Genomic DNA, 26586 nt, shown 5'->3' with positions numbered 1-26586 from the left:
CTAGCCTGTTGCCCGTGTCGTTCTACAGACCGTGGAATACAAGCACTCCAAGGATATGAAGACCCCATGAAGAGATGGCCATTTGGTGACGGGAGGTGTTTGAGTGTGTCGATGGGTGCAGCTTGTGTGGGAGGCCTTTGGCTTTCATGCTCCTTTACAATGGGGCTCCAGGTCTTGGCTTGTTGGCATGGAGATGAAGGGCAAGGTGGCATAAACTCTCTGCCATTGGACTGACCGCTGCTACCAAACAAACACTTGCTTGTGTGGCTCGTGTTCCCCTCCCTGCTTGGTGTACTATTGTCCGGCCGGTGAAGCTGCTTCCAGTGTGGACATAGGCTTTGGTGTTGTCTTCTGTTGAAAGAGGAATGAGAGGCATTGAGGTTAGCAAGATAAACAGTTATTGGTGAAGCTCTACTCGGACGAGCACCTCCCCTAGACGTGGAGTTGTCCCATATTCTATGGGGGAAAAGAAAGCACATTGAACATCAGTTTGAGAGAGAAAGGTGTATTTGCTCTGGTCAAAACGTTGTGTACGTCTTGTATGTCATATAAGACGTAGAGCTGTTCAGAGGAAGGCAGACAGCACAGAGTCCTTCTCCCTGTGTCTTACGCTCTACGTCTGACGAATCCCTTCCTCCCCCTGCCGATGACCTGCTGTCCTCGTTCATTTAAATCACAACCTGTCCGTGAATACTGGAGGCAGGGGGACTGTCTCCTTAGGGGGAAGGACCGGTGAGAGCTGGAGGACGCTGGATACCAAACTGAGGACAGCGCTGCAAACTGCAGCCTTGGTGGTGGAAGAGAGCGAGAGAGTGTGGGCGGAAGGAGGGAGACGGCGAGAGGGAGGGAGAGAAAGGGGGGCGTGGCCTTTACTGAACGGATGAATGGAAGAGGAGCAGAGGGGAACAACACGTGCTTTGCCGAGCGAACGTGAGAGCGGGATCCAGAGAGAGGGAGAGCAGAGGAGAGGACATCCCTCACTCGGTCGTCTCCAACGTGGCTCTACGCTGGTTCTTCTTACCCGCTGATGTTTAGCGTAGAGCAGGCGCGTCGATGTGGTGGTCCCTCACTGAAGATGAATGGACCGCTGTGCTTCATTCTCCAGCGGCACTCGCAACATGCAGCACTGGGCTGTTACCCACAAGAACACGAGTGACCACTGAGCTGCCTTTCGGTTCATGAAATGCCCCACAAGGTTTAGGTTTATGTAACTTGGAGGCTGTGTTCCATTACCTCGTATGAACAGGCACACCTCGGGAAGCAGTTTGGATGCCAACTTTATAGATCAGTTCATGGATTGACTCGACAAAAATAGGCTTCACAAAGCTTTTTTCTTCAGCACAGGAGGGATTTTTTCTGTTCCTGTCGTGTATCTGTTGATGGCTCCGATAAGCTCAGGACATTCTTCTTCCACATTACCCGGCTTCTAACGAAGTGCCTGAACTTGCCCTTTGAGAGCTTAGCTTAGCGAGCGGGAGGATCGGTACACCTGTACCACACAGAGTGCTTAAGGACTAAACCAAAGCCAAACAGACATGGATGACTCCAGTATTCTGAGGCGTCGAGGGCTCCAGGTAAGGACCACACTGACATTACCCAACCGGAGGGGAAGTTATTTCTGTGTGTGAGAGAGAGAGAGTGCCCCAGTGTCATTATGGTTTCATGGTTGTGAATGGCAACCCCACAAGGCTTGTGGGGTTGGTGTTTTGTCTTACACAGGATTCCTCTTTGCAGGCAGTGATTTGCACTATGTACAAGTAACAGGATAAGATAAGTGACTCATTAGATGTCCTGTTACCACCCCTGCCTCAATTTATGCCTCCTGACTTTGTGGTCAACTAAAGAACACATTTTAGGTGCATATGTGTTTGTGGCCTGCATGTACAAAATAGTGAATGCATGATGTTAGCAATTTGCACGGTAACTTATGCATAGTAGAAAGGAAGTGACATCACAGGCTCACATTCACATGATCTCATTGTGCCAAACCATACAATACAACATGATCACAACTAATACAGGAACATTTATTAAGAGAAATTGTAATCAGTCTACACAGCAAGGGCAATTCTTTGTTCGTAAAGCAGTGTATCTCCTGGGCACTAGATAAATCATATTAATGTCAACCACAAACCATTCGCTCTATTGAGAGTTGGCATTGGTGCATATGGGTACGAGGCAGGCCTATATATTATACATCCTGGCCATGGGTAACTTCTACCTTTCATCCACACCTCTATGTCTACGTTTCTCTTCCTCTCTGCGAGCTAAGAGAGGTGGTAGGGGCTAAGAGAGAGGTCCTGGACTGGAGGTAGTATGAATCAAGGTGTTTCTACATACACTGGTTGTGCTGTGACGTTAACAGCTTTCTGCAACAAGGGTGCAAGGCAGTAATATATGACCTACATTTGGTCATGCTTTACAATTGTTTTCTTTCAATACATTTTGAGAAGAAAGCTATTACTTTCTTTATGCAAGGCCTAGCCTTTAGATCACACATCCATAACACGCACACTCGCTTCCAGGTGAAGTGGTGTGGTCTGTGTTGGAATGATGCCAGGGAGGAGATGGTAACGCTAGGGGAAATACTTCCATGGTGATTCTGATGGGTATATATCAACACATCCACTTTAGGGTTGTTTAAGTTATCAGAATCGAGCCGGCATGTTTGACTGAGAGATATGGACGTCAGAGGACGAGGGAACAGGACCATGAACTCTTGCTACTACCTCAACCTGACGAGGACAAATGGATCTGTTTAGACGTGTCTTTAACACCTCTGTGACCAGTCTGGGTTAGAGAAAGACGAGGGATAAGGCTGCTCTGCACTGTGGAACGGATGGCTGAGCTCCAGCTCTCATAAGAACAGAAGGCTGAGCACCAGTTCATAAGAACAGAAGGCTGAGCTCCAGCTCATAAGAACAGACTGCTGAGCTCCAGTTCTCATAAGAACAGACTGCTGAGCTCCAGTTCTCATAAGAACAGTCTGCTGAGCTCCAGTTCTCATAAAAAGCGCTCGAGTGTTTTGAATTTCAGAATAATAAATCCTGACTGGGCATATTTCTTTTGGCTTTCAAGCTTAAAAGGAAATCCTGACATCATTAAAAAACCTTTTGTTTACACTAGTTGATTACATTTTTCTATAAACTGCAATTTCCTGGTTTTACTGTGAACATGTAAAACATGGGTACAGTGTTGTTCTTCTATGGCTAGGTGAGCACAGATCACTGACAAATACCCAGCCTCTCTCTGAGTACAGCTGGGCCACTTCACCACAGCGTGGGTACAGTCTGCGTCTGGACTGACCCAGTACGGTCTGGGTCTGGGTCTGGACTGACCCAGTACGGTCTGGGTCTGGACTGACCCAGTACAGTCTGGGTCTGGGTCTGGACTGACCCAGTACGGTCTGGGTCTGGACTGACCCAGTACAGTCTGGGTCTGGACTGACCCAGTACGGTCTGGGTCTGGTCTGGACTGACCCAGTATGGTCTGGGTCTGGTCTGGACTGACCCAGTACGGTCTGGGTCTGGTCTGGACTGACCCGGTACAGTCTGGTACAGTCTAGGTCTGGACTGACCCAGTACAGTCTGGGTCTGGGTCTGGACTGACCCGGTACAGTCTAGGTCTGGGTCTGGACTGACCCGGTACAGTCTAGGTCTGGACTGACCCGGTACAGTCTGGGTCTGGACTGACCCAGTACAGTCTGGGTCTGGGTCTGGACTGACCCGGTACAGTCTGGTACAGTCTAGGTCTGGACTGACCCAGTACAGTCTGGGTCTGGGTCTGGACTGACCCGGTACAGTCTAGGTCTGGACTGACCCAGTACGGTCTGGGTCTGGGTCTGGACTGACCCGGTACAGTCTGGGTCTGGGTCTGGGTCTGGACTGACCCGGTACAGTCTGGTACAGTCTAGGTCTGGACTGCAGCGTGTTGTAGAGCTGCCATCGCTGGCCTATTGTTGCGATGGCGTCTTCTGTCTTTGTCTGAGCGGGCGAGCTGCAGCCGGAGGCGGCAGAGGCCAGTGGGAGCGGTAGGGCGCTGTGTGTTGGCGATGCTCACAGGAGACAATGAGAGGGAGAGGCGCCACGAGGTAGACGGTTAGATATGACGAGCAGAGGAGGGATCGGTCCAGCCTGCTAGATGCCTCTGCTGCTTCACTGCCGCTGGGCATGGGGGGCTTGCAGGGACAGCGTTGGCCTGTGTGGGTGCATGTTAGTGAGCCAGGGGCATGTCTGGCGTTTTACCACCCTGAATTATACCTCCAGGGTGGCCAGGGAGGGGAGGTCCGGCAGGATTGAACCAGATTGATTTGATTTCTCAGGGGTCATGGCAATCTCAAGAACCACACATTTTTGCTCAAGGCATAATGGGTAATTCATTAAAAAAGTAATTATAAGAAAAGTAATGTGTGTGTGTGTGTGTGTGTGTGTGTGTGTGTGTGTGTGTGTGTGTGTGTGTGTGTGTGTGTGTGTGTGTGTGTGTGTGTGTGTGTGTGTGTGTGTGTGTGTGTGTGTAAGTTGCACAGCGTGGTAGCCTGTGCCACATTAGCTATTCAGTGATCTGGAACGCATGGCCCAGACTCCCAGCTCCCGCAGAGGAAACATTAGCATTTCTGTAAGAAACAATTGCTAATGGTTGTGTGTCCACAACATAACGAAAACAAGGTGCTCACCTTTCTTCAGATCATACAAGCTGACGAGTCATCTTATTGTTGCCGTATGGTGCTTTACTGGTGGAATAGAATAGGGTAACGGAAAGGATCAGTGCGTGTACCTTGTGTGTTATGTTCTGAGACGTCTCCAGAACATAATGGTTCCCGTGTGAGGGCCGCACTGCTCCCCCTCTGAGCTGACCCTCAGCAGACCCTCAGAGGCCTCCACACGGCTCATGTTCTCTGCTGCTTGTTGTTCTAACCAGTTCTCCTGCTTCAGGTTGTTAATGTTTGGTCACTACTTCCCTCTGCCCTCCTTAGATCTGAATCATCATCTCAGCCTCTTCGTGTTTCCTATTTATCTGGGGAAGTCTTCTGCCTGCACATGCGGGGGCCCACGCTGTTCACGGGGCCTTCTAGAAAGAGCGTTGTTGTTTGTGCGTTGTGTTTCTTGCCGTGGTTTGGTCCTGTGGCGGCAGTGGGTCTCGGGCTGGTTTACGCTTATTTCTCCCCTCCTATCGTTGCTCAGCTAGCTATTGGCCAAAGTGCATATCTCTCTCTCTAGGTTTCTCTGTCTAGTCACAGAAAGAGCCTGAGGTTGTAAAACAAATGGAATCTCACTTTTCCTTCAATGAATTCATCATCCAAACCTTCTCCACGCAGAACCTCAGTGGTTCCAGGTAATCCTGTCCTCTGGCAGCTCAACGCTGTGGATCCAAATGAGGCTAAAACAATAAGGAATATTCATGATAAATACGTAAATATTTCGTGCCTAGAGAGAGAGGCAGACAATTGCAATTGGTACGGGCTGAAATAGGTACAAAATACCCACCAATTAAAATGCAGTGTTAAATCTCTTTCTGGGATTAGCAGTTATTAAGCTGAGCGGTTGACCGTGAACAGAGCACAGCTCTCCCCTCTGCTGCCGAGGCGGTGCGCTGTGTACCTGAGGCGCCATGGCCTGTCCGCGGCTGCTTCTCCCTCGTGAAGGGGTGCCCGCAGAGCAGGGGTCGCTGGCCTGCAGGCGCTCAGTCAGCTGGTACGGCCTGAGGCTCCACATTATCCAGGAGACCACTGAGACCGCCCCGGAGCCCTGGCAGGTAAGGCCTTCCATACAGGGCTCTCTATTTAGATGGTTTGTCATGTCAAGGATCATCTCAGTTGTGGCTGAGTTCACGAGGTTTGGATGGAAAGGTGCAATGGGACCCCTAGATTTCTGCAAGCTCATGCCAGCTGGCAAATGTCTAGACTGTGAAACTACAATGCCCTTGACTCCCAACTAAGTCTATAACTTCTCCTGTTCTGGTTGCTGCCTTCTGCTTTGTTGGTACATTTCTCTGCCATCTTTTCATTAGGATCGGTCGGTGAAGCGCTGCGCTTATTATCACCCTGGCACGCACAATAACCGGATTATTGTTGCTGCTGTAATCCATGAATGGCTCATTAGCATGGAAATAGTTCTTCCATTTACTGCAGGCTTTAGCCCAGAGTCTCATTCCTCACCACACAGTGAGCTTCCTCCATCCTTCCAAGCCCGGCACCCCGTCTTCTCTATTGAGCTGAATGCATGCTCTTGCCCTATTGAGCAGAGCAGTAAGGCATGATGCCCTCAACCTCCACTTCTGATCGGCTGTCTGTCTGTGCTGTTGGACCCGACCAGGGCACAGGTACACCGACACAGGGTCAGCTGTCTGTCTGTGCTGTTAAACCCGACCAGGGCGAAGGTACACAGGCAGACAGGGTCAGCTGTCTGTCTGTGCTGTTAAACCCGACCAGGGCGAAGGTACACAGGCAGACAGGGTCAGCTGTCTGTCTGTGCTGTTAAACCCGACCAGGGCGAAGGTACACAGACAGACAGGGTCAGCTGTCTGTCTGTGCTGTTAAACCCGACCAGGGCGAAGGTACACAGGCAGACAGGGTCAGCTGTCTGTCTGTGCTGATAAACCCGACCAGGGCGAAGGTACACAGACAGACAGGGTCAGCTTTCTGTCTGTGCTGTTAAACCCGACCAGGGCGAAGGTACACAGACAGACAGGGTCAGCTGTCTGTCTGTGCTGTTATACCCGACCAGCTACAGGTACACAGACACAGACTCAGCTGTCTGTCTGTGCTGTTATACCCGACCAGCTACAGGTACACAGACAGACAGGGTCAGCTGTCTGTCTGTGCTGTTATACCCGACCAGCTACAGTGACACAGACACAGACTCGGCTGTCTGTCATTGCTGTTAAACCCGAACAGGGCACAGGTACAGAAATGCATGCTTGGTAGTCACCAGGCTTCTGTTTGCCAATCTTTAATCAGGAAAAGCTTCCATGCTGTGTCGTATGACCCATAAGGATTAAGCAGCAAAAGTCAACAATGAATAATTGCGTTTTTCACACAAAGTATGAGTCTGGAATTATTGTTTTAATACGTCTTAAATAGTAATCGGTTTAAATTGATCAGTAGTTAATTGGCATGTAAAGTTTCTGGGTCAGTATTGTAAAATTAAATGATACTGTACTTTACAATGAGTACGGTGTCATTACTACCAGTGCGATTTAGTCTCTTCTTGGATATATTTAAATGACCTGATCCAATGCCAAGTGAAGATCACACGTCCAACCTCTCTGATACTCATTCAGCACTGAAGGAGCTTCTATGTATTCTCTTCTCCTCATCACAACCTCACCCCTTCCCTCTTCCCTCTGCACTGTTTCCGTTGATCTTTTTAAGGCAGAATGGCTCTGCTTGGTAATGGGAAAGAGCTGCCTTTTGGCAGGACCGCTGCCAACAGATAGAGGGTTCTGGAGCGAGGGAGAGGGCAATGGCAGACTGATGGACTTCTTCAATCATCCTCACACATTTTCAAGCAGGACAGAATAGTTGCAGCAGAAAAGTAAGAATGCAATCAAAGCATGACTCCATTGTTTGGTGTCTGGTGTATTAACTATGGACCGTTGGTGAGACCCATGCTGATACAAGATTACATTGTAAAAGTCCTTCCTCCAACCAGGGCTTGTCAGTCCTTTGCGATTCCTGTTGCTCCCTTTGAACAAAATGTTACCATGGGAAGAGAATTGCAGTACACAGCGTAGTTGTCATACAAGGAATCCTGGAAATTTATTGCAAGCTAAATTGAGGTCAAAGTCACACAAAGACTTTAAGACCTTCATTTCCACTAGCTTACAGCATTATCCAGAACAACTTCATTGTCTCCAATTAAAAATAAGTAAATGCTAACAATATATTTTAACCCGCAGTAGACATGGTACTTCAACTACTTCAAGCTCAACATGCTTCTTCATGGAATTCATTAATTCCTTCCGCGGTTATTTCCATCACATACCGTGGGAGTAGATGTTTATAAATGTGCAACATATCCCTTAATCTCCATGGATGTACTTTGCATTCGTTCCAGTGGTGGTGGGAGCAGCTGTCCTGTTTGACCTCACGGAGTACATTGTTCAGCTGATATCGACTGGATGCCTGGGAGATGACCAGAGCACTTGGGTGCAGGCCAACTCTGTGTTCCCTAGCGCTATGCATCCTTCAAATCCTTCTAGTCAAGACAACGGTCCTACATACATGCCATGTTCTGCCGAGGCTTGCATGCAATGCAGCTGTGATGCGGCATAAAAGCAGCATTGTCGTCAACAATGTTGCGTCACTGGATGTTCTTTTGCGTGGAGAGTGTCTCTGGAATGGCCTTTGGGTGAAAGGATGTACCATCTCTAAAACACTGCTGTGACCCCAACCCTCATCGTAACGGGGAGTGAAAGGTGGAATAGGGGAAGTGGAGGGAGGCCTTGACACACAACATGAATTTTAATCTCTAGACTCAGATCGTCATTACACCTCAGTGAGGCATTACAACCCGCTTAACTAATGAGCAGATGTGGGAACACGCTTTGTAGAAAATGCCCCCCCCCCCCCCCCCCCTCTCTGTGATGGCTGCAGCAGCACCTTGTTACCGTGACGTCTGTCGCCTGCCGGCCAGGGAGTCCCTGGCTGGGAGGGGCCGGGCCTGTCAGGGAGGGACCCAGCCCGTCAGGGACTCGGACAGGCGTGGAGAAAGTGTGGAGGCAATCAAAGTTTCTGTAGCAGCAAGCCAGAGGTCCAGATAATAGTCAAGGCTCTGGTGTCTCTACGGCGACTCCACTGGAACAGCATGGCTTTGGATACGGCTCCATAAGGTGCGACGTACGGGAAGGAGTTTTATTTAGATTGTATGTAAATGAGATGTCTTACTGAGATCCTAAACGTCATGCATTGCGTGTAAACACTTTATAGAACAGATCTCGTATGTTGCGTGCTTCTGTTTCTGGTACATGGAACCTTTATGATCCATTTCTCATAATGCATTGGACGACCAAAGATTTTCTGGTCCCCTTTCGATTGTGCCATGAATGTCAACATATGTTGTCTGAATTTCTTTACATTATTTTTCGTACAGTAAATGCGACAATTTAGCTGGTACAAGTTTGTTTTTGTATTAGATCGCTTTGTGGACTACAACTCTTCGCTGCTCACGACACGTATGATATGCATCACCACTCACACACAGATGCCGCTCGGACCACGTTCGGGAGACATCCGGGTCCAAAACACACAGGCCTCTTGATGTGATAACTCCTATAGATGGCTCCGTGGACTGTGGCAGAAGAGGCAGCATCAGCCCTGGGGGTTGAGAAGGGGAGGGATTGTGTTATGAGGTGACGTCACATAGGCCACATGTAGTCTTTCTCGTTATGTCTTTTTCACAGCAGTGAGAATCATAAATTATACTGTCAAAAAATTAGTATTTAGACCCACACAAAACATGTGTAATCCAAGGCCTTTGATGACTGGGACCAGAAAATAACCAATAACTTTACATTGACTCCCGTTCTAATTTTCCTAGCCTAGAGGTGCGATGGGGATAGTGGAAGGGGCGTGACCTACGAGCTCTATACTTTATCCAGCTCCTCATAAAACCCATCCAAAATGTGTTGTTTTCAGCATGGCAAACCAGTGGGAAAACATTCTACACAGCACTGTACTGGAATTGGTTCATTCATTAGCGCTTTGGCATCAAAAATGAAAATGTGCTGTTAAATAGTTCATGTGGTTGAATGCTAATTAGAGGCCTGGAATATCAAACTCATTCTTTATTTTAAACCTGTTGTTCTGAACAGAATGTTGTTCACCAGCTATTGGTTGTACCGTTCTCTATACAAATGAAGCATGAGCAAGAAACGGACGTATAACACACAAAACCCATACCGGTGCACATGGCACAAAGAACAGGTTAAACACAGCTTACTGAGGACTAAGCTGGACTTTGGCTGCAGGCTCCAACGCGTGTTCTTAATTCTAGGAGGAGAGTACATAAGATCAATGCATGATGAAGCCAAAGCAGTCGTGCTCACTGTATTTTCCTCATACAATGTCTCTGCCTTGCTTCAGTCTTTTTTGTCATTCATTTTTCTAAAGTCCTCCTCTCATGTCTCTGTGTTTCATTATCCATCTCCTCTCTCCTCACTGTCACTACACTCACTCTCTGGTGGCATCTTGTTGGTTACCAAGTGAAAAAAAATCCATTGAGCTCATGTCGTAACCACAGCAACCACTGGGACAAGAATATGACCTCATAGTGAGTGGAGGAGAGAGGGTGGAGGCCAGCGGGGGAATGAGGGGGATCAGCAGCTGTTGTACTTGCTTGAGTTAATGTAACATGGCTTGCTATATATTCTATAGACTCAATTTAAAGATGGCTGTCAATCAACCATAATTCTTGCCTCTGTTGTTAAACACGATAAACGTAGGTGTGAGATGCAGGAGGGGGAGTTTGTGTATAAATATTCATCATAAATAATAATTGTTGTTATGCTCACAATCAAAATAGTTTTAAGTAAAACATTTAAGAAGACAATCTTTTTCAGATTAAATTCTGGTCGAAATGTTATATATTGTTATATAATATCTAATGTTATATAAATGGCTGGTCTGCTCACAGAGTCGAGTGATAGAAGTTAAATGTGACCATGAGTAGCAGGACTAACGTATATAATGTACTCTTTAAAGTAAGAGTTTATCATTGGGAGGCACTGTGTGTGTCCGGGCTGTGTCTATTTGCTTCTAAGGTGCTGAATTGCGTATGCATGTGGCTCTTATCGGCCAGCTGGTTCTGGGTCTGTTTATTTTAAATATGTAGCACAAGGCTGATGCTGACTTTGCAAGCAGCCAAGTACTCACCAAAAGAATCGAAGTAACAAATGTCCCCCCATTCAGTCGATGTTATGCTGGCGAGTTATGGGAAAATACCACCGTTTTGCTCCAGTGTTCAAAGTTTGCAGTTTGCAGAATTTTTCCAAAGATTAATTTTTGGCTTGGCCTCTTCAGAAAATCACCTCTCATTGTCACATACTTTTACAAAGACCTTCTTTAAGACCTCACATCAGCCATTGGGTTAATGTTTGAAGGGCCGCAGGTAGTGAGAATGGCAAGCTGATTGGAAACAAGGACCATTCTCCTTTTGTTCTCTCTGGTGTGGGCTTTTTATGAATTCAATCTCCATAGGAGAACATAGGTATTCAGTTTTATTTGTAATTCATTAGAAATCCAAAATGTTTTATTCATTATACACGGTATTAAAGATTGACAAATTCAACTTCACAACCAGAATAATATATTTTTTTATCCTTGAATCAAGAAGATATTGACTAGTGCCATAAGGTCGGTTATAATTTAGTTCCACAGGTTAACCAAATGAAAAGGAAATAACTGAATATTTTAAAATGTTCAATGTATCCAACAAATTGAGCAAAAAAGATAAAACAAAAGATACAGTCAAATGCATATCGGTATTATTGTGACTTAGCCTGTATATAAGTAATTAAGTGAATACATCTACTATATATATTGAAACTTTTTTGGACTTGGAATATGTTATTCAACCCAATCTTTTTCGTTGTTTTGCAAAATCTTTCACATGCGCACATACTTGCACACTGCGTCCCACTGTTCCCTACAGCCACCCTCAAAGGTCCCTGTTGCACTCATATTCACCCTCCAGATCTGCTGCTTCTGGCCAGCGGGCGACAGACTTCAAAGAGTGTGAAATGACATGTCTAGACATGACCCTATAGCTCTCCCTGCCCGTGTGTCTCTGGTTGTGTGTTTGTGTGTGCGAGGGGAAATGTGTTCAAATAAACCCAAACACACATGCTGAGAGATGTATTTCCAAGTCGGTGGCCAAAAGTTGTTTACCCGCTCAGACGTCTGCCTCAGCCGCAGAATCAACAAACACTGCAAGATAGCTCGTTGTGTTTTGATGTTTCAGTATTTAAAATCAAGAATGGACAATAAACTGCATTCCCCTTGTACACTACATTTCACTTGTGGCAGCATTGTTAGGAACATGAGTTGATGTTTGCAGCACCTCTTCCTAGATCACTTTATGCATTATGTATTCCACATAATTGGGGTCATATGTGGCCGCAGCAGGAGAGGAGGGAGTGATGGAGCGATGAAGGAATGTCTGAGATCACACTGTCACTCTTCCTCTCCTTCCCTTGGGAAATTAGCTCTGTTTCTATCATCCTCTCTCTCTGCATCTCCCTCATCCGCTATCTTTATCTCTCATCCTACATGTATCTCTCTTCCTCTCACCTGCAGTACAAAGAAACAGGGAGATATCTTCATTCATGTCCCTGTTTTATACATACCATACTACCAATGCACATACTCCATGTAAGCTTTAATTTAAAACACTCAACTCACATGCAGCAATCGAGTGATTTGCGTGCAGGCTGCAGGCCAGATCCTGTTCAGCAACATGCTCCATTCTGTGGGTATCTGGGTCACAGAATTACACCTTTCCTCTTTCAGACAGTCTATCCACACTCCTAGCATCTGATTACATTAGTAACTGAAGAGAGATATCCCATCAGGCTAGCATGTAAGTCAGGGCCTACGCTACGGTAGCTTTGATTGTAAACACATCATAAAGGTCTTCATGCCATTAATATATGACGTTATAAAAGTAACCACTCGTGCCTTATGGTCAGCTTTACAGGAAGGATTGGCTAAACCCATCCCTCTGGCTGTAGCTTTACAGGAAGGATTGGCTAAACCCATCCCTGTGGCTGTAGCTTTACAGGATGGATTGGCTAAACCCATCCCTCTGGCTGTAGCTTTACAGGAAGGATTGGCTAAACCCATCCCTGTGGCTGTAGCTTTACAGGATGGATTGGCTAAACCCATCCCTCTGGCTGTAGCTTTACAGGAAGGATTGGATAAACCCATCCCTCTGGCTGTAGCTTTACAGGAAGGATTGAATAACCCATCCCTGTGGCTGTAGCTTTACAGGAATGATTGGCTAAACCCATCCCTGTTGCTGTGTGTTTCACATCAGCGTTGTGTTGAAGCCCTTGAGTGGTGCACCTGCCTCCTTCCAGCCGAAGGGCCTTCCACCAGTTGGCGGACACTGGTGCTGCTATTGAATGGCTGAGGGAGGTAGGGCCTAGCCTGAGCTTTTCCAACATGTTTGTAGGGTTTGGTTAAACCAGGGATGGGCCGCACACGGTCCGCATCCTCACTCAGTCAGGCCCGCACATAATTTTTATTTAATAAAAAAAAGAAAAATAGAATCAAGTTACAGAAAACTTGGTTAAGAAAGAAGAAAAGCAGAGTATCTGTTCATAGAATTCAAAGGCAAATCCATGTGTCTAGTTTGCTTAGAAACGATATCAGTCATGAAAGATTTCCACTGAAGTCGCCACTCGCCACTACAACTACTACAACTGCCCTGAAGTGAATATCATGCTTGTTGGGTTTGAGTTCATTGAGTTGTTGCACTTAATGTTGAGCCACTGTTTTTCAGTTTTGTTGCTTCATTGAATGATGATGTATGTGAGCCCTTTGCACTGATCAAAATACTAACCAATCATGTGGCTGTTGGAGCATGGAAAACATGAAATTAATGTATGTTGGTTCAATCAACATACCATACATAGGTTATGAATCTGGAAGATTTTGTAGGTAGTGGCCATCCCCAAAATGCACCAGAATACAGGAAATCATATCCAACAAATTCAAAAATGTGTAGCTTCTGTCAGTTTACGTCTAGTTGAAGTGCACAGTCACATGGCCCTCTGATGGTGATGATGAAGGATTGTGGCCCTCTTTATCATGAAAGTTGCCCATCCCTGGTTTAAACAATCCATATGTGATGATAGGCTATATGTTGGCCCTTGTTAGCCAGGTCCATGTATATGTTGTTTACAGTTACAAAAATAGACCTTGTGTTGGATGCATCTGGTCTTAATTTAAAATATTAAATTGGACTTGTACAGTTCATTTCTATCTTAGTCTCTCTCTCTCTCTCTGCCTCTCTCTCTCTCTCTGTGTCTCTCTCTCGCTCTCGCTCTCTCTGCCTCTCTCTCTCTCTGCCTCGCTCTCTCTCTCTCTCTCTCTCTCTCTCTCTGTGTGTCTCTCTCTCTCTCTCTGCCTCTCTGCCTCTCTCTCTCTCTGCCTCGCTCACTCTCTCTCACTCTCGCTCTCTCTGCCTCTCTCTCTCTCTCTCTCTCTGCCTCTCTCTCTCTCTCTCTCTCTCTCTGTGTCTCTCTGCCTCTCTCTCTCTGCTGATTGTGCAACTCGCCTGTATGTGTGTTGAAACAGACACCAGACAGCTCTTTGTTGGAGGCCTAATTGTTGGATTTTGGAGAATAAGCTGCAGTAAACACACCTGCCAATCAACTGCTCTCTCTCCCTAACCCCCTCTTCTCACTCTCTATGTCCAACTGTCAGCCACACACCCGTCTCTCCACCCGTCTCCTCCACCCGTCTCTCCTCCACCCGTCTCTCCTCCACCCGTCTCTCCTCCACCCGTCTCTCCTCCACCCGTCTCTCCTCCACCCGTCTCTCCTCCACCCGTCTCTCCTCCACCCGTGATGGCAACTCTCAAATATATGTCCTAAACCTACATACCAGATGTGTTGTTGGATGAATATTTGTTCTTATTGTACTACAAAATATAGCTGCAAAGAATAGTCAGCAGCATTTGGACAGCGTCTGTGTTTATGGAGGATGTGAATAATTTATGGTGGATTACATTAAATATTAAACATATTATTTAAAACTCTGCAACTACAGAGGTACTTTGATCTGGCTGGTGTTTCCCTATTTTGCAGTAACACGGCCAACTCTGAACTGCCTCCCAAGTGAATATGGAACACAAAAGGTTAATTACCATTACTCTCATAATGCGACAAAGACAAAAGAGATGGTGTTTGATCCCAGGAGTGTGGGTGATCATAAGCCTGTGTCTATTAAAGGACAGGTAGTCAAGCAAGTCACTCAATTCAAATCCTTGGGTATTACTTTGGATTGCAAGTTACAGTGGAGCTTTCATGTGGAGTATGTTTGTTCAAAGATATCTCAGCGGCTATATTTTTTGCGTAGAATAAGGCTCCATGGTGTGGATAAGTAGTACATTATGATGTTGTTTTATAGAGCTACCATTGGGTCCATAATACGCTATGGCATCACAACATGGTTCGGTAACCGTAAGAGCCAAAGCACAACTCCAGAACCTTGTTAAGAGGGCAGGGAAGATAATAGGGACCCAGCCCCCATCCTCCTTAAAGGAGATTAGAGGACACAGTTAGGAAGCAAGGTGCTAAGATAGCCACAGACCCAACCCATGTCCTAAACATGAAGTATGAGCTGTTGCCTCTGGGCGAAAGATACCGGCTCCCATTTTGTAGGCTAGATAGATTAAAGTTCTCCCTAGTACCGCTATCAATTAAGCTACTTAATGGAGGGAGCGTGATGGAACAAGTGCATAACTGGGGGGGCAATAATGCAATACTATATTTTTATAATGGGTTTCAAGGTGGGGGTTAGGCCATGTGTTTGGGTGAGGCCATGTTTTGGGTAATGCCATTTTGTTTCATGTTTTATGTTTTATGTATGTCCATGTAAAACCTTTATGTATGTGTCGCCGACGCTCTCTGTTTGCCCAAAGCAAATTTCTCTTGTGAGAGAGACAATAAAATACTTAGCGTACTTACTCGCATCTAAAAGCAGCTTCTGAATGCTTTGCCTCTAGGTCCAAGGAAGATACAAGATAACTATTTTTAGTTTCCAATGTACTTGATATTGTATAGCTATCCATCGTCACCTTGCTTGAAGTGTGTATGTGATGGCCATCAAGCTTGTTTATAAAAAGCAAGAAAGTTGTAATTCTGTCCATGACAGCCTGAGTCTGTAAAGGGTTGGGATGAGACCAAACCCCCAGTCTACTCCTGATATCAATCCTGCCCCATCCTTTTCTACCTCTTTGTGATCCTATAATGAATGTCTGCTTACTTCATAGGTACAGACACACACATCTCCCCTCAGTCCCATGCACACGCAATCACTGAGTGCTGACAATTACCAGCCACCATTGGAGGCGTGGGTTGGGAGGTGGAGTGCCACGTGCCATCGTATGGAAGATTAAAAGCCTACCCAAATGGAATCATCCCCCCACACACACACACACACACACACACACACACACACACACACACACACACACACACACACACACACACACACACACACACACACACACACACACACACACACACACACACACACACACACACACTACCAGATGAATCACATCCACTAGGCACACTCACTTTATTTTCTCAGTTTTTATGTCATTGCCACTAATGGGGATTGGTTGTTTTAATGTGTCGTTGCATAGCCTTGGTGTCTTGTAATGGTTGGAGGTACACATGTCTAAGTGTCTCTCCATGCTCTCTGTACTGTCTGCTCCCACTGGTCACAAACAGCAGTGGGTTAGACTCTGGGCTGGCCCCGTGTGGCCCGTTGGCTGGCAGCCATTAACAGGTCCTCGAGGGATTCATTAAGACCCCTGGCCAATGTCCTCAGCCCACTGCAGACTTAGTTCATTCACTTAGTGGGCTTTATATGCGGCACTTAAACCAGCCGTCCATAGATTAGTGCTAGTGATCCTGCTCCTTTGTTCACCTCCTTCCATCCTTCACTGGTTCTAGATAACCTGTGTCTGTAAATACATAGAAATGCAGATAGAAAGTCATATACACTCAATAAAGCGATGACATTTTTGATCAGAGTTCCTTTTTGATTTGAATTCCCTTTTTCATAAACATTATCCATTATTTAGAATGCGGCGTGTGAGTTCCTTTGTTGTGTGTTTCTCATCACTGATCCTATGTGTGATGAAGAGAGCTAGCTGCTGGCTACGTCTTCAGTACAGTAATTGGCTCCATTGCCGTGCTTCCCTCCCGTGCCATTGTGTTGATTGCCTGGTTTCAGCTCGACCCTAACATGTTATTACACCGGTCTCCCTTGGCAAGCGCACACACGCACTGTGATATGTGTTTATGAAGGCACACGTTGATGTAGAAGTGTAAACCTGGTTTGATTCTGAAATGTAGGCCTATGCTTCACCAGCACTCAGTACTACCACTACAATAGCCCTCACTGTAAAGTGGGATTCACTCCAAACCTCCACAACGCTCATTTGCTGAGATTACTGTGAGAGTCTCCACTAATGCATAAAGAGCTGATCAGGTAATTGGTTTTCAAAACACTCTGGTCCCAGCTCTGTTTCCACCGTAGACAATGTTTTTCTACGTTTGCTATCTCTGATTCATCGCCGAGATGTGATGAATCAGTTCAATGTTACCACCAGTTTAGGGGAAAACAGTCTTTCACCATGTCCATCACCTCACTTGCACGTGCTTCTAATTTAAAAAGTAAAATAAATGAGAGCTCTCCTTGCGCTAGTGGTGCTGCATTGTTGTGAATACCATGCCTAGTACACCGGGTCATGTGTACTTGCTGCACACTGTATACTCATTCTCTCACTATGAGATAGACCTGGATGCCTGAACCGTGGTCAACTGCAGGTTGAAGGATGTCCTGCCAGGTGTGATCCTATCAAGGGGTCATATTGGGCCAAAAATAAATCTAGCTTCCTCCCACAGAGGGGTGAGTGTCAGGTGTGTTCAGGGACTCATCTCTGAAGACTGTATTTACTTGTTCTCGTGGTCTTTGCATTAATGTTGCATGTGGGTTTTTTGTATTCTGAGCATTCATTCGAGGTCTACACACACACACACACACACACACACACACACACACACACACACACACACACACACACACCATCCCAAATATATCTGGCCTGAAATGTGGGGATAGGTTTTTCACACTTTAGAACCCAAGCCAGTGGGGCTTGTTTCTGAAGTTCTCTCCCTTCTATACTCAAACTCTACAGCCTGTCCTTGTGCCTCATATGGCACCTATCCATCAGGGACACTGTTCTTTGTTCCCACAATGAGCTGCTTTATTTACTAGGGATTATTGGTGTGTGTGCACCTTACTACCTGGCACTGCCTTCCCAATTCTGCCAATCCCTCATTTGGCACAGCGCTGTGGGGCAAAGACTGGGCGCAGAGGGCATGGAACACACACACACAGACACACAGACACACAGACACACACACACAGAGACACACACACACACTTAAAAGTCAGCCAAAATTGAGAATCAGTTATTGGTCTGACTTTCCATGGATTTTAGGGCATGGTTGGGTTGGGGTATCAAATGCACACAAACCAGGCCTGACTGAATCAGCTCTCCCTGGCTGATCCCTGGATGGCTCCTCCCTACATGTCTGCAGAGCTTAAAGTGGATTATAGGTGCAAGGGAGGAAGAAGAGGGGAAATAGAATCTGGGATAAGATCCGCATTGGCCTCTGCTGTGATGTAGCACCAGGCCCCTTCCTGCGCCTGCAGCTTGAGGCTGCATCTGGTTATAGGATAATAGCATCAGCATCCCTCTGCTGTGTCCTACATGACTGAGAGGACCATGTACACACACTTATACACACACAGACGCATGCACGTGCAAGTTTGTGTGTGTGTATATCTATACAAATTTTCCAAAAGTACTATGACAAACACAAGAAGAACCATTGAATAAGCAGGCACAAATTAGGTTTCTCTGCTTCTCCATGATTGCATTAGTCTTGTTCAGGGGACTGCCTGGAAATTATGCAGGCTGTGAAACACAAACACACACGTCACACGCTGCTCTGCCCGTTGCTGGCCTCTGCAAAACAGTCACTTTGGCTCACTCTCTGTGCTCCTAACTCCATTAGAGCCATTAGCTTATCTCCAATGCAGAACGAGGGAGGGAACACAGGAGTAGGTGGACAGTGTATGGGAGAGGGCGGGACGAAAAGAAGGGATGGATTGAAATGGAACCCACCAACACAATCCCTGTCTGTGTGGTTAGTAATCGTTGTGCTGTGTTGTTAGTGGAACCCACCAACACAATCCCTGTCTGTGTGGTTAGTAATCGTTGTGCTGTGTTGTTAGTGGAACCCACCAACACAATCCCTGTCTGTGTGGTTAGTAATCGTTGTGCTGTGTTGTTAGTGGAACCCACCAACACAATCCCTGTCTGTGTGGTTAGTAATCGTTGTGCTGTGTTGTTAGTGGAACCCACCAACACAATCCCTGTCTGGGTGGTTAGTAATCGTTGTGCTGTGTTGTTAATGGAACCCACCAACACAATCCCTGTCTGTGTGGTTATTAATCGTTGTGCTGTGTTGTTCATGTAAATAGCTTTCTATGTCGTTTAGAATTTTCCATTTCTTCAGCCATTCGTCGAGATATGTGTTGATTAAAGTATCAACGTTATTGGTTGAAGGATATCAGCAGATATGTTGTATATTGTGCTGTTCTGCTTTACGGTATAACACAGCTCAGAAACAACCCCTAATAGAACAAACCATTCAGCTCCGTTAGGCGGTGTTGTATGGTTTTGTCTCTTTTCTCTCTTCTCAGTTGCCGTTTACCATGTCAACTCTTGTCCTTGCAAAAGGCCATTTTCAAATGCACACACAGATGTGCACAGATGTGCACGCACACACACGCACACTCCTGCATGAGGCTTAATACACATTAGCTTACTTAAAGGGGTCAACCACATAATGGCCAAAAACTCAATATGCATCCTCTGCCAACCAGCACTATCTGCCTGTTCTCTCAGCTCTCTCTGTTCACCCGTTCCTCTAATTAGATGAACAACATGCCTGCACCCCCACAAACATCATATTGTGTACACACAAATCCTTCCTGATCACTCCTTACGCTCAGTGTATTTAACATTTTGAGTCACTTTTGATCAGTCACTATTCTTTAGTCTTCAGAAGAAGATACTTCTTTGTTGTATTATGCACCCCATGACAACGTACCACAGTGACACCAGCTGGTGATGTTGTAATATTACAATATTCTAAATCAAGAATCTGAGTGATCTGTGAACGATTAAAATGTATGGATTGAATGTATGCAAAAAAGAATCAAAGTATGTAATGTGTATAATAACTATCTTCTGTTTCTCTCTTTATTCCAGAAGGAGCTAAGTCTTCCGCGGAGGGGTAGTTTGTAAGTACCCTTCTTCCTCAGTGTTGTGGTTGGAATGCTTGCCTAATGAAGGTGGTCACATCCAGAAATGGTGCCCAAAATGCCACATGGAGTACTGCAATGAATGTGTTGAATCACCATGCAGCATTCTCACAATACACTTTAGAAAGAAAAATAATACCTAGGACAAAACATACAGGAAGCAAATCAAATGGATCGAATAAACATCCACATCAATAACATCAATGGTAAAAGACGTTTTGATTTGACAATGACTAATTTAAAAAATAGTTAAAATAACTAGGTTAAAAGGGATTTTTTTAAATGGGCTGGACCTGACTAACTTTTACGGTTTAAGATGTGCTGTACTGAAGTGAATGAAGGTAGGTCTCAGTGTTGATGGGTTGGACCTGACTAAGTTCTAAGGTTTAGAGTAGGCTGTACTGAAGTGAATAAACGTAGGTCTTGGTGTTGATTCAAACATTTCAACTGACCATGCCTCTGAACTGGGCCGTGCAGAGATACGGTTTAGGGTAGGCCCTGCTGAACCGGTTAGTGTTGACTGAAAGTAGGTCCAGGGAGTGGTGTGGACTGAGTGAAGAGAGACGCTTTATACAGTGCACTAGCTCTGATAAGTGAGGTGGTACTGTGATACGATGGAACTTCAAAGGCTGTCTTAGATCTGGGCTCCCAAAAGCGGGTGGTAACGATCACCCTTCAAATATCTCTCTTCTTTGTTTGTATTGATCTTAATTTTAGACTGAAGCAAAAAAGAGCGAGAAATGATTGTCCCGACCATTTTTCCGACACGCTTCGAACAAACACGCTGCCGCCAGTGTCTTTAAATAATACACTTTGTTCCAACGTCTCCAGTATTGGCTCAGAAGGTGTGTTGTACCGGGCAGCCATAGCGCATAGCAGAGCTGTAGCTCTACAGAGGCTCTGGTTGCAGAATGTTTGGTCCACCACATTGTTACCTGGTAACCTCTCTGCACTGGGAGAGCTCGGCTGGCTGTCCGGCTGACAGACGGGAGCACCTGGCCTGGGACACACACGCACACAGACACACACACACACAGACGCACACAGACACACACACACACACACACACACACACACACAGACGCACACACACACACACACACACACACACACACACACACACACACACACACACACACACACAGACGCACAGACGCACACGCACACACATACGCGCAGACACACACACGCAGACACACACACACAGACACACAGAATAAAAGTGGAATTAACATACTTTTTCATAATAATTATATTTGAAAGGATATGTTCACCAAGTGATTTTTGTCTTGTGTTTTAAGTGTTTCTCTATTTACCCTCTATGCATTCATTTTGACCCTGAGGGAAAATATGTCACCTATATTTTACTCTGTTAACCAATGTCAACGTTTGAGTAGCTATTCAAGCTGGGTCCTTTTTTTTTTCATGTTATTGGGATGAAGCGTCAAACCAATTAAATAGTTTAAACTAATGGCACACATAATGCTGTTTCAACATACGATACTGACATATTCTGGTGATTTATCTTTGAAAGGTACATACTTAACCCTGGATCCATGTGCATTTGGATAGTTTTGTGATGAGGCTGTAGCTGGTGAGTTGGTTCCGTTGACCTGCTGCTACCGTGATGTTCCCACCAACTGTAAAGGGGACCGTCCATACTCTCCGTGATTATACAGCAGCTGCAAAGCCCAATTAAGAAAGCTTCCAGTAAAGGGTTAAAAGCCAAAGTTCAAAGGGGTGTGTGTGTGTGTGTGTGTGTGTGTGTGTGTGTGTGTGTGTGTGTGTGTGTGTGTGTGTGTGTGTGTGTGTGTGTGTGTGTGTGTGTGTGTGTGTGTGTGTGTGTGTGTGTGTGTGTGTGTGGCAGTGCACTATAACAGCTGAGCGCTCTGGTTTAGATGGATGAAAGCCTATTTATACTGTGTGTAAGTGTGTACCAGGACACTGGCTGGTTTCCGACCACTGATCGACACAGCTCTGTGTATGTCACCATCACACTCTACTCTACACTCCTGTCCACGCTGAAATGACCCCATCAGGATGGGGTTAGTGAGTCTGAATCTGTTCCACATTTTGCCAAACTTGATGTTTACTCATACAATGGCTGAGTGAAGTCTCCCTCTCTCTCTCTCTCGCGCCTATAAGTCTGGAATCTTCTGGGTGATTGCATTGACCCTGTTGCCCCTGGCTACACTGTTAGCCCCTAACACCCAATGGCTCTATACCCCCTCACTGGAGCTAAGTAGCAGTATTATAATGCTGAGCAGATCAATCTTACTCTCTCCTTCTGTAACCTTTGTTTTCTCTGTGCTCTTATGCAATCCCTCGAGCACACACACACTCGGGCTCACACAGACACACTCGGGCTCACACAGACACACTCGGGCTCACACAGACACACTCGGACTCACACACACACACACTCGGACTCACACAGACACACTCGGACTCACACAGACACACACTCGGACTCACACACTCGGACTCACACAGACACACTCGGACTCAAACAGACACACTCGGACTCAAACAGACACACTCGGACTCACACAGACACACTCGGACTCACACACACACACTCGGACTCACACAGACACACTCGGACTCACACACACACTCGGACTCACACAGACGCACTCGGACTCACACAGACACACTCGGACACACACACTCGGACACACACACACACTCGGACTCACACAGACACACTCGGACTCACACAGACACACTCAGGCTCACACAGACACACACTCGGACTCACACAGACACACTCTGACTCACACACACACACACTCGGACTCACACACACACACTCGGACTCACACACACACACACTCGGACTCACACAGACACACTCGGACTCACACACACACACTCGGACTCACACACACACACTCGGACTCACACACACACACTCGGACTCACACACACACACTCGGACTCACACACACACACACTCGGACTCACACAGACACACTCGGACTCACACACACACACACGGACTCACACACACACACTCGGACTCACACACACACACTCGGACTCACACACACACACTCAGGCTCACACAGACACACTTCCTATAGTGGTGTTTAGCAACATTCTCACACACGTTTCTGCATTGACAGAAACGTGTGTGCGTGTGTGCACCTCTAGTGAATTATGCTGTGTGCGTGTCTATTTCTCTTATCGGTGTATCTCCCCCATGTGTGTGCGTAAGCCCTTGTGATCCAGCGCATTGTCCGTGATTTAGCGGACACTCCAGAGTCCCGGGCCTTCTGAGAAAGGGAGCCGGCTTGGGGCGGGGGGGGACAGCTGTGCTTCTGACTCAGAACGTTGTGCGTACGTGTGTGTCATTATCAGTGTGTGTGTGTGTGTGTGTGCGTGTGCGCATGCATTTTAAGGTGTTATGGTGTCTGATGTTTGACTCCTATTCTTTATTACTCAATAGCATCCAACTCATTCTGGCCTTTATGACCTCTCTCTCTCTCTCTCTCTCCCTCTCCCTCTCCCTCTCCCTCTCCCCCCCTCCCTCCCTCCCTCCCTCCCTCCCTCCCTCCCTCCCTCTGCCCGCCTCCCATTTGGCCATAAGGGAATGGAAAAGTCAGACTGGACACCGCCTAAACAGAAACAGTCGTGCAACCCCAACTAGCAGCTAGGCCGGGACTTGCAGGAAACAAGTGGATTACCAGTGCCGTTGACCCCGGGATTGAGTTCTGTTACCTTGCTGCTAGCGCCAGAGCGCACTCCTCAGCCTGGGGTTAACCGTATAGGACAGGAGCCTTGGAACTAGTGGACTCCAGCTTTCCTTCACTTTGTCTGTTGAATGACACATAAGGAGAGAAAGGTCTTGGGATTTTCTTCTCAAACGGATTAAGGGAATTAAGTTATGAGGTGTGCCTGAAGAATCACTAGCATCACAGTAGAGGATAGTTGTTTTCTTATTTCCCGGGATGGTTACTTATTATGTTTGTCTTTCAGCAGTGACGCAAAAAGCTCTGATTGTTGGACACACAAGTTGCACATTTAACTGTTTTGGCCAACAGTGGTGTGTGTGAATCTAGCTGAACTTGCCAACATCCACAAGCTGTGTGCGTCTTGCAAATCTTTGTATGATTTTCAATATTTCGTAGTTTATAACTGGCAGTGTGCCCGCCATCCAGAGCAGCAGTCTGGCCGCGATGCCAGCGTATCTGTAGCTGGTCTCGCTGTGTGTGAGTTTGAAGGCGTCCCTGAATGTGCCAGGAAGCTTGTTGCAGAGTTCCCTGTGCCTCTTCGGTACAAGTCTGGGCACACAGTGAAGCCAGTGCCGAGCATGGCTTTGACAGACAGGTGAGCTGGCATTCTCCAGTGGATTATTGTAGATTACTAGTCTCCATTTTGACCTGGGAAGCGAGATGCGGAGGAGGAAAGACAGAGCAGGAGCTCCCAATTTACGACTTCAGTAAGAACTGTGTGTGTGTGTGTGTGTGTGTGTGTGTGTGTGTGGTAGCTAATACTAGTTGTAATCAAATAGTATTTAGTATTGCAAAAAAGTGTTTAATTGACCCGACTTGAATCTGCGCAAACTATAATATACAGTATATCGTCAAACAATAGTGCTGCTCATAATTAGGTCTTTATTTTTGATTGCTCTGTGTGGCCATGTGAGATGGAGTTGAACGCTCAGAGCTTTGTATTGTCCCACTGTGGTTTATCCTCCTGCCACTACAAATATAGCAAAGGAGGGGACGGTAGGGCTCAGCTTTCAAAACACACACACACACACACACACACACACACACACACACACACACACACACACACACACACACACACACACACACACACACACACACACACTAAGTGGCTAGAAAAGGGGTTAGAGAGGTTAACAGGGACCCATTACATAGTAACAGAAACACCTCAGACTCGGTCTGAATGGAACACCAAGTCTCTGTAGGGGTTTCCATTCAGCCAGAGGGAGAGGGAGAGCGAAGGAGGCTAAATTAAACAACCCTGCAAGCCTAGCCAGCAAGAAATGCCCTCTCTCACATTCAGGCCAGTAGTCCCACCCCCAGCAGGTGGTTATTCCCGCACTCCCAGTAAGGGGGGTGGGGGGGGTAAGGTGGGGTGTGGACATGTCGGGGTTGAACCCATATGGTCTCTCGGTAGAGCCAGCCTTGTTCTGGTCCTTGTGCATGCCCAGCTGGACCAAGGGGCTGACACACACACACACACACACACACACACACACACACACACACACACACACACACACACACACACACACACACACACACACACACACACACACACACACACACACACTAGGGACAAGAGAAGTGTAGCAGAGTATAATTAAGTTCTGCATGGCCCAAACAGAGTGGATTGTACAGGCCTCTCTTTCTGACCCCATGCGGTCAAATCATCATTTATCTTCTTCTTGCTCGTCTTCAACTCTCTGTACCGTCCCGCACGCAGACTACCCGCTCCTGCCCTCACCCTATCCCTATCCCTCTCCCCCCTGGGCAGAATCTGGTCACCGGCCCAGCTCCGTTGCCACGGCAACAGCAGCCTCATCCAGCACCTGCTGTCCCCCACGTCGTTCTGTCCGTGCGCGGTTATGAGCCCTGTAGCCCTCTGCTGCCCCTCCTCCTCCTGTCCGTCCCCCTCCCTGTGTGGGTCGGAGGGCCCCCTCTCAGCCCCGGTCTACCCGGGAGGGAACCCCTTCCTCTGGAGGTAAGCATCAGAGCGAGCGCTGCACAGTGTGTGGCTGGTCCGCTCAACCTTACCGACGGGCTTCTGTGGGCCTAACGATGTTGAAGGTGATGGTGAGTTCACCTGAAGGGAGACGCCTGGGGGCTGTGTGAGTGCGCTGTGTGCTGGGACCATTCCACTAGATCTCTGCCAGAAGACGTTACTGTGGCACACTCATTTTTATTTACATTTTAACTTCTTTGAGTGATGGGCTATAATTGTATGTTTTAATAGACCAAAACTCATAAGACAGGAGGCCTAAACACCCCGGTGTTCGCAAATTTGAACTTGCCCCACTTACAGATGAGTGCTTGTCTACTGACTGAACCTAATTAACACCGTGCCAAACGAGTCGTAGGTGTGGCAGCATTTGGTTAAAAAGGAAGACAAAGTGTTGACATTCTAACAACGGCACCAGGTCTATTTTATCACTGACGTGATAATGGGGTGACCAGTTTAAGTTCATCTAGAGATATTGTGCATATTTTTTATTTTACCACATTGACCAATCGATTCTTCGGTTGACCTAGCCTGTATGTCTATGTGCTGTACGTCTAACCTTGCTAGCTGAGGAGGTACTGAGAGTCGTAGTATGCTTTTTGTTGGCGCAGTATTGTCCTCCGTGTCTTTGGGACTCAGGTTAGTCCTTTATATGCTGTGTGTTGGGTGTGTAATATTTTGCAAAGACAGGTCTGTTTTGAAGGCAAATT

At 46.6% G+C, this 26586-nt stretch overlaps 1 protein-coding gene across 1 annotated transcript in view; it reads left to right on the top strand.

Annotated features, from left to right (window-relative positions):
- mast2 (microtubule associated serine/threonine kinase 2) overlaps positions 1-26586 on the top strand; it is a 107809-nt gene that overhangs the window by 38591 nt on the left and 42632 nt on the right. Inside the window, exon 4 of the mRNA XM_056603324.1 lies at positions 20085-20116. Within this exon, the coding sequence (XP_056459299.1) occupies positions 20085-20116 (32 nt within the window). The remainder of the gene's footprint in view (positions 1-20084; positions 20117-26586) is intronic.

This window comes from Gadus chalcogrammus, chromosome 12, assembly GCF_026213295.1.
Source record: "Gadus chalcogrammus isolate NIFS_2021 chromosome 12, NIFS_Gcha_1.0, whole genome shotgun sequence".
Classification (NCBI taxonomy): domain Eukaryota; kingdom Metazoa; phylum Chordata; class Actinopteri; order Gadiformes; family Gadidae; genus Gadus; species Gadus chalcogrammus.
The sequence above is the reverse complement of the archived record's forward strand: the minus strand, read 5'-3'. Positions and strand labels throughout refer to the sequence as shown.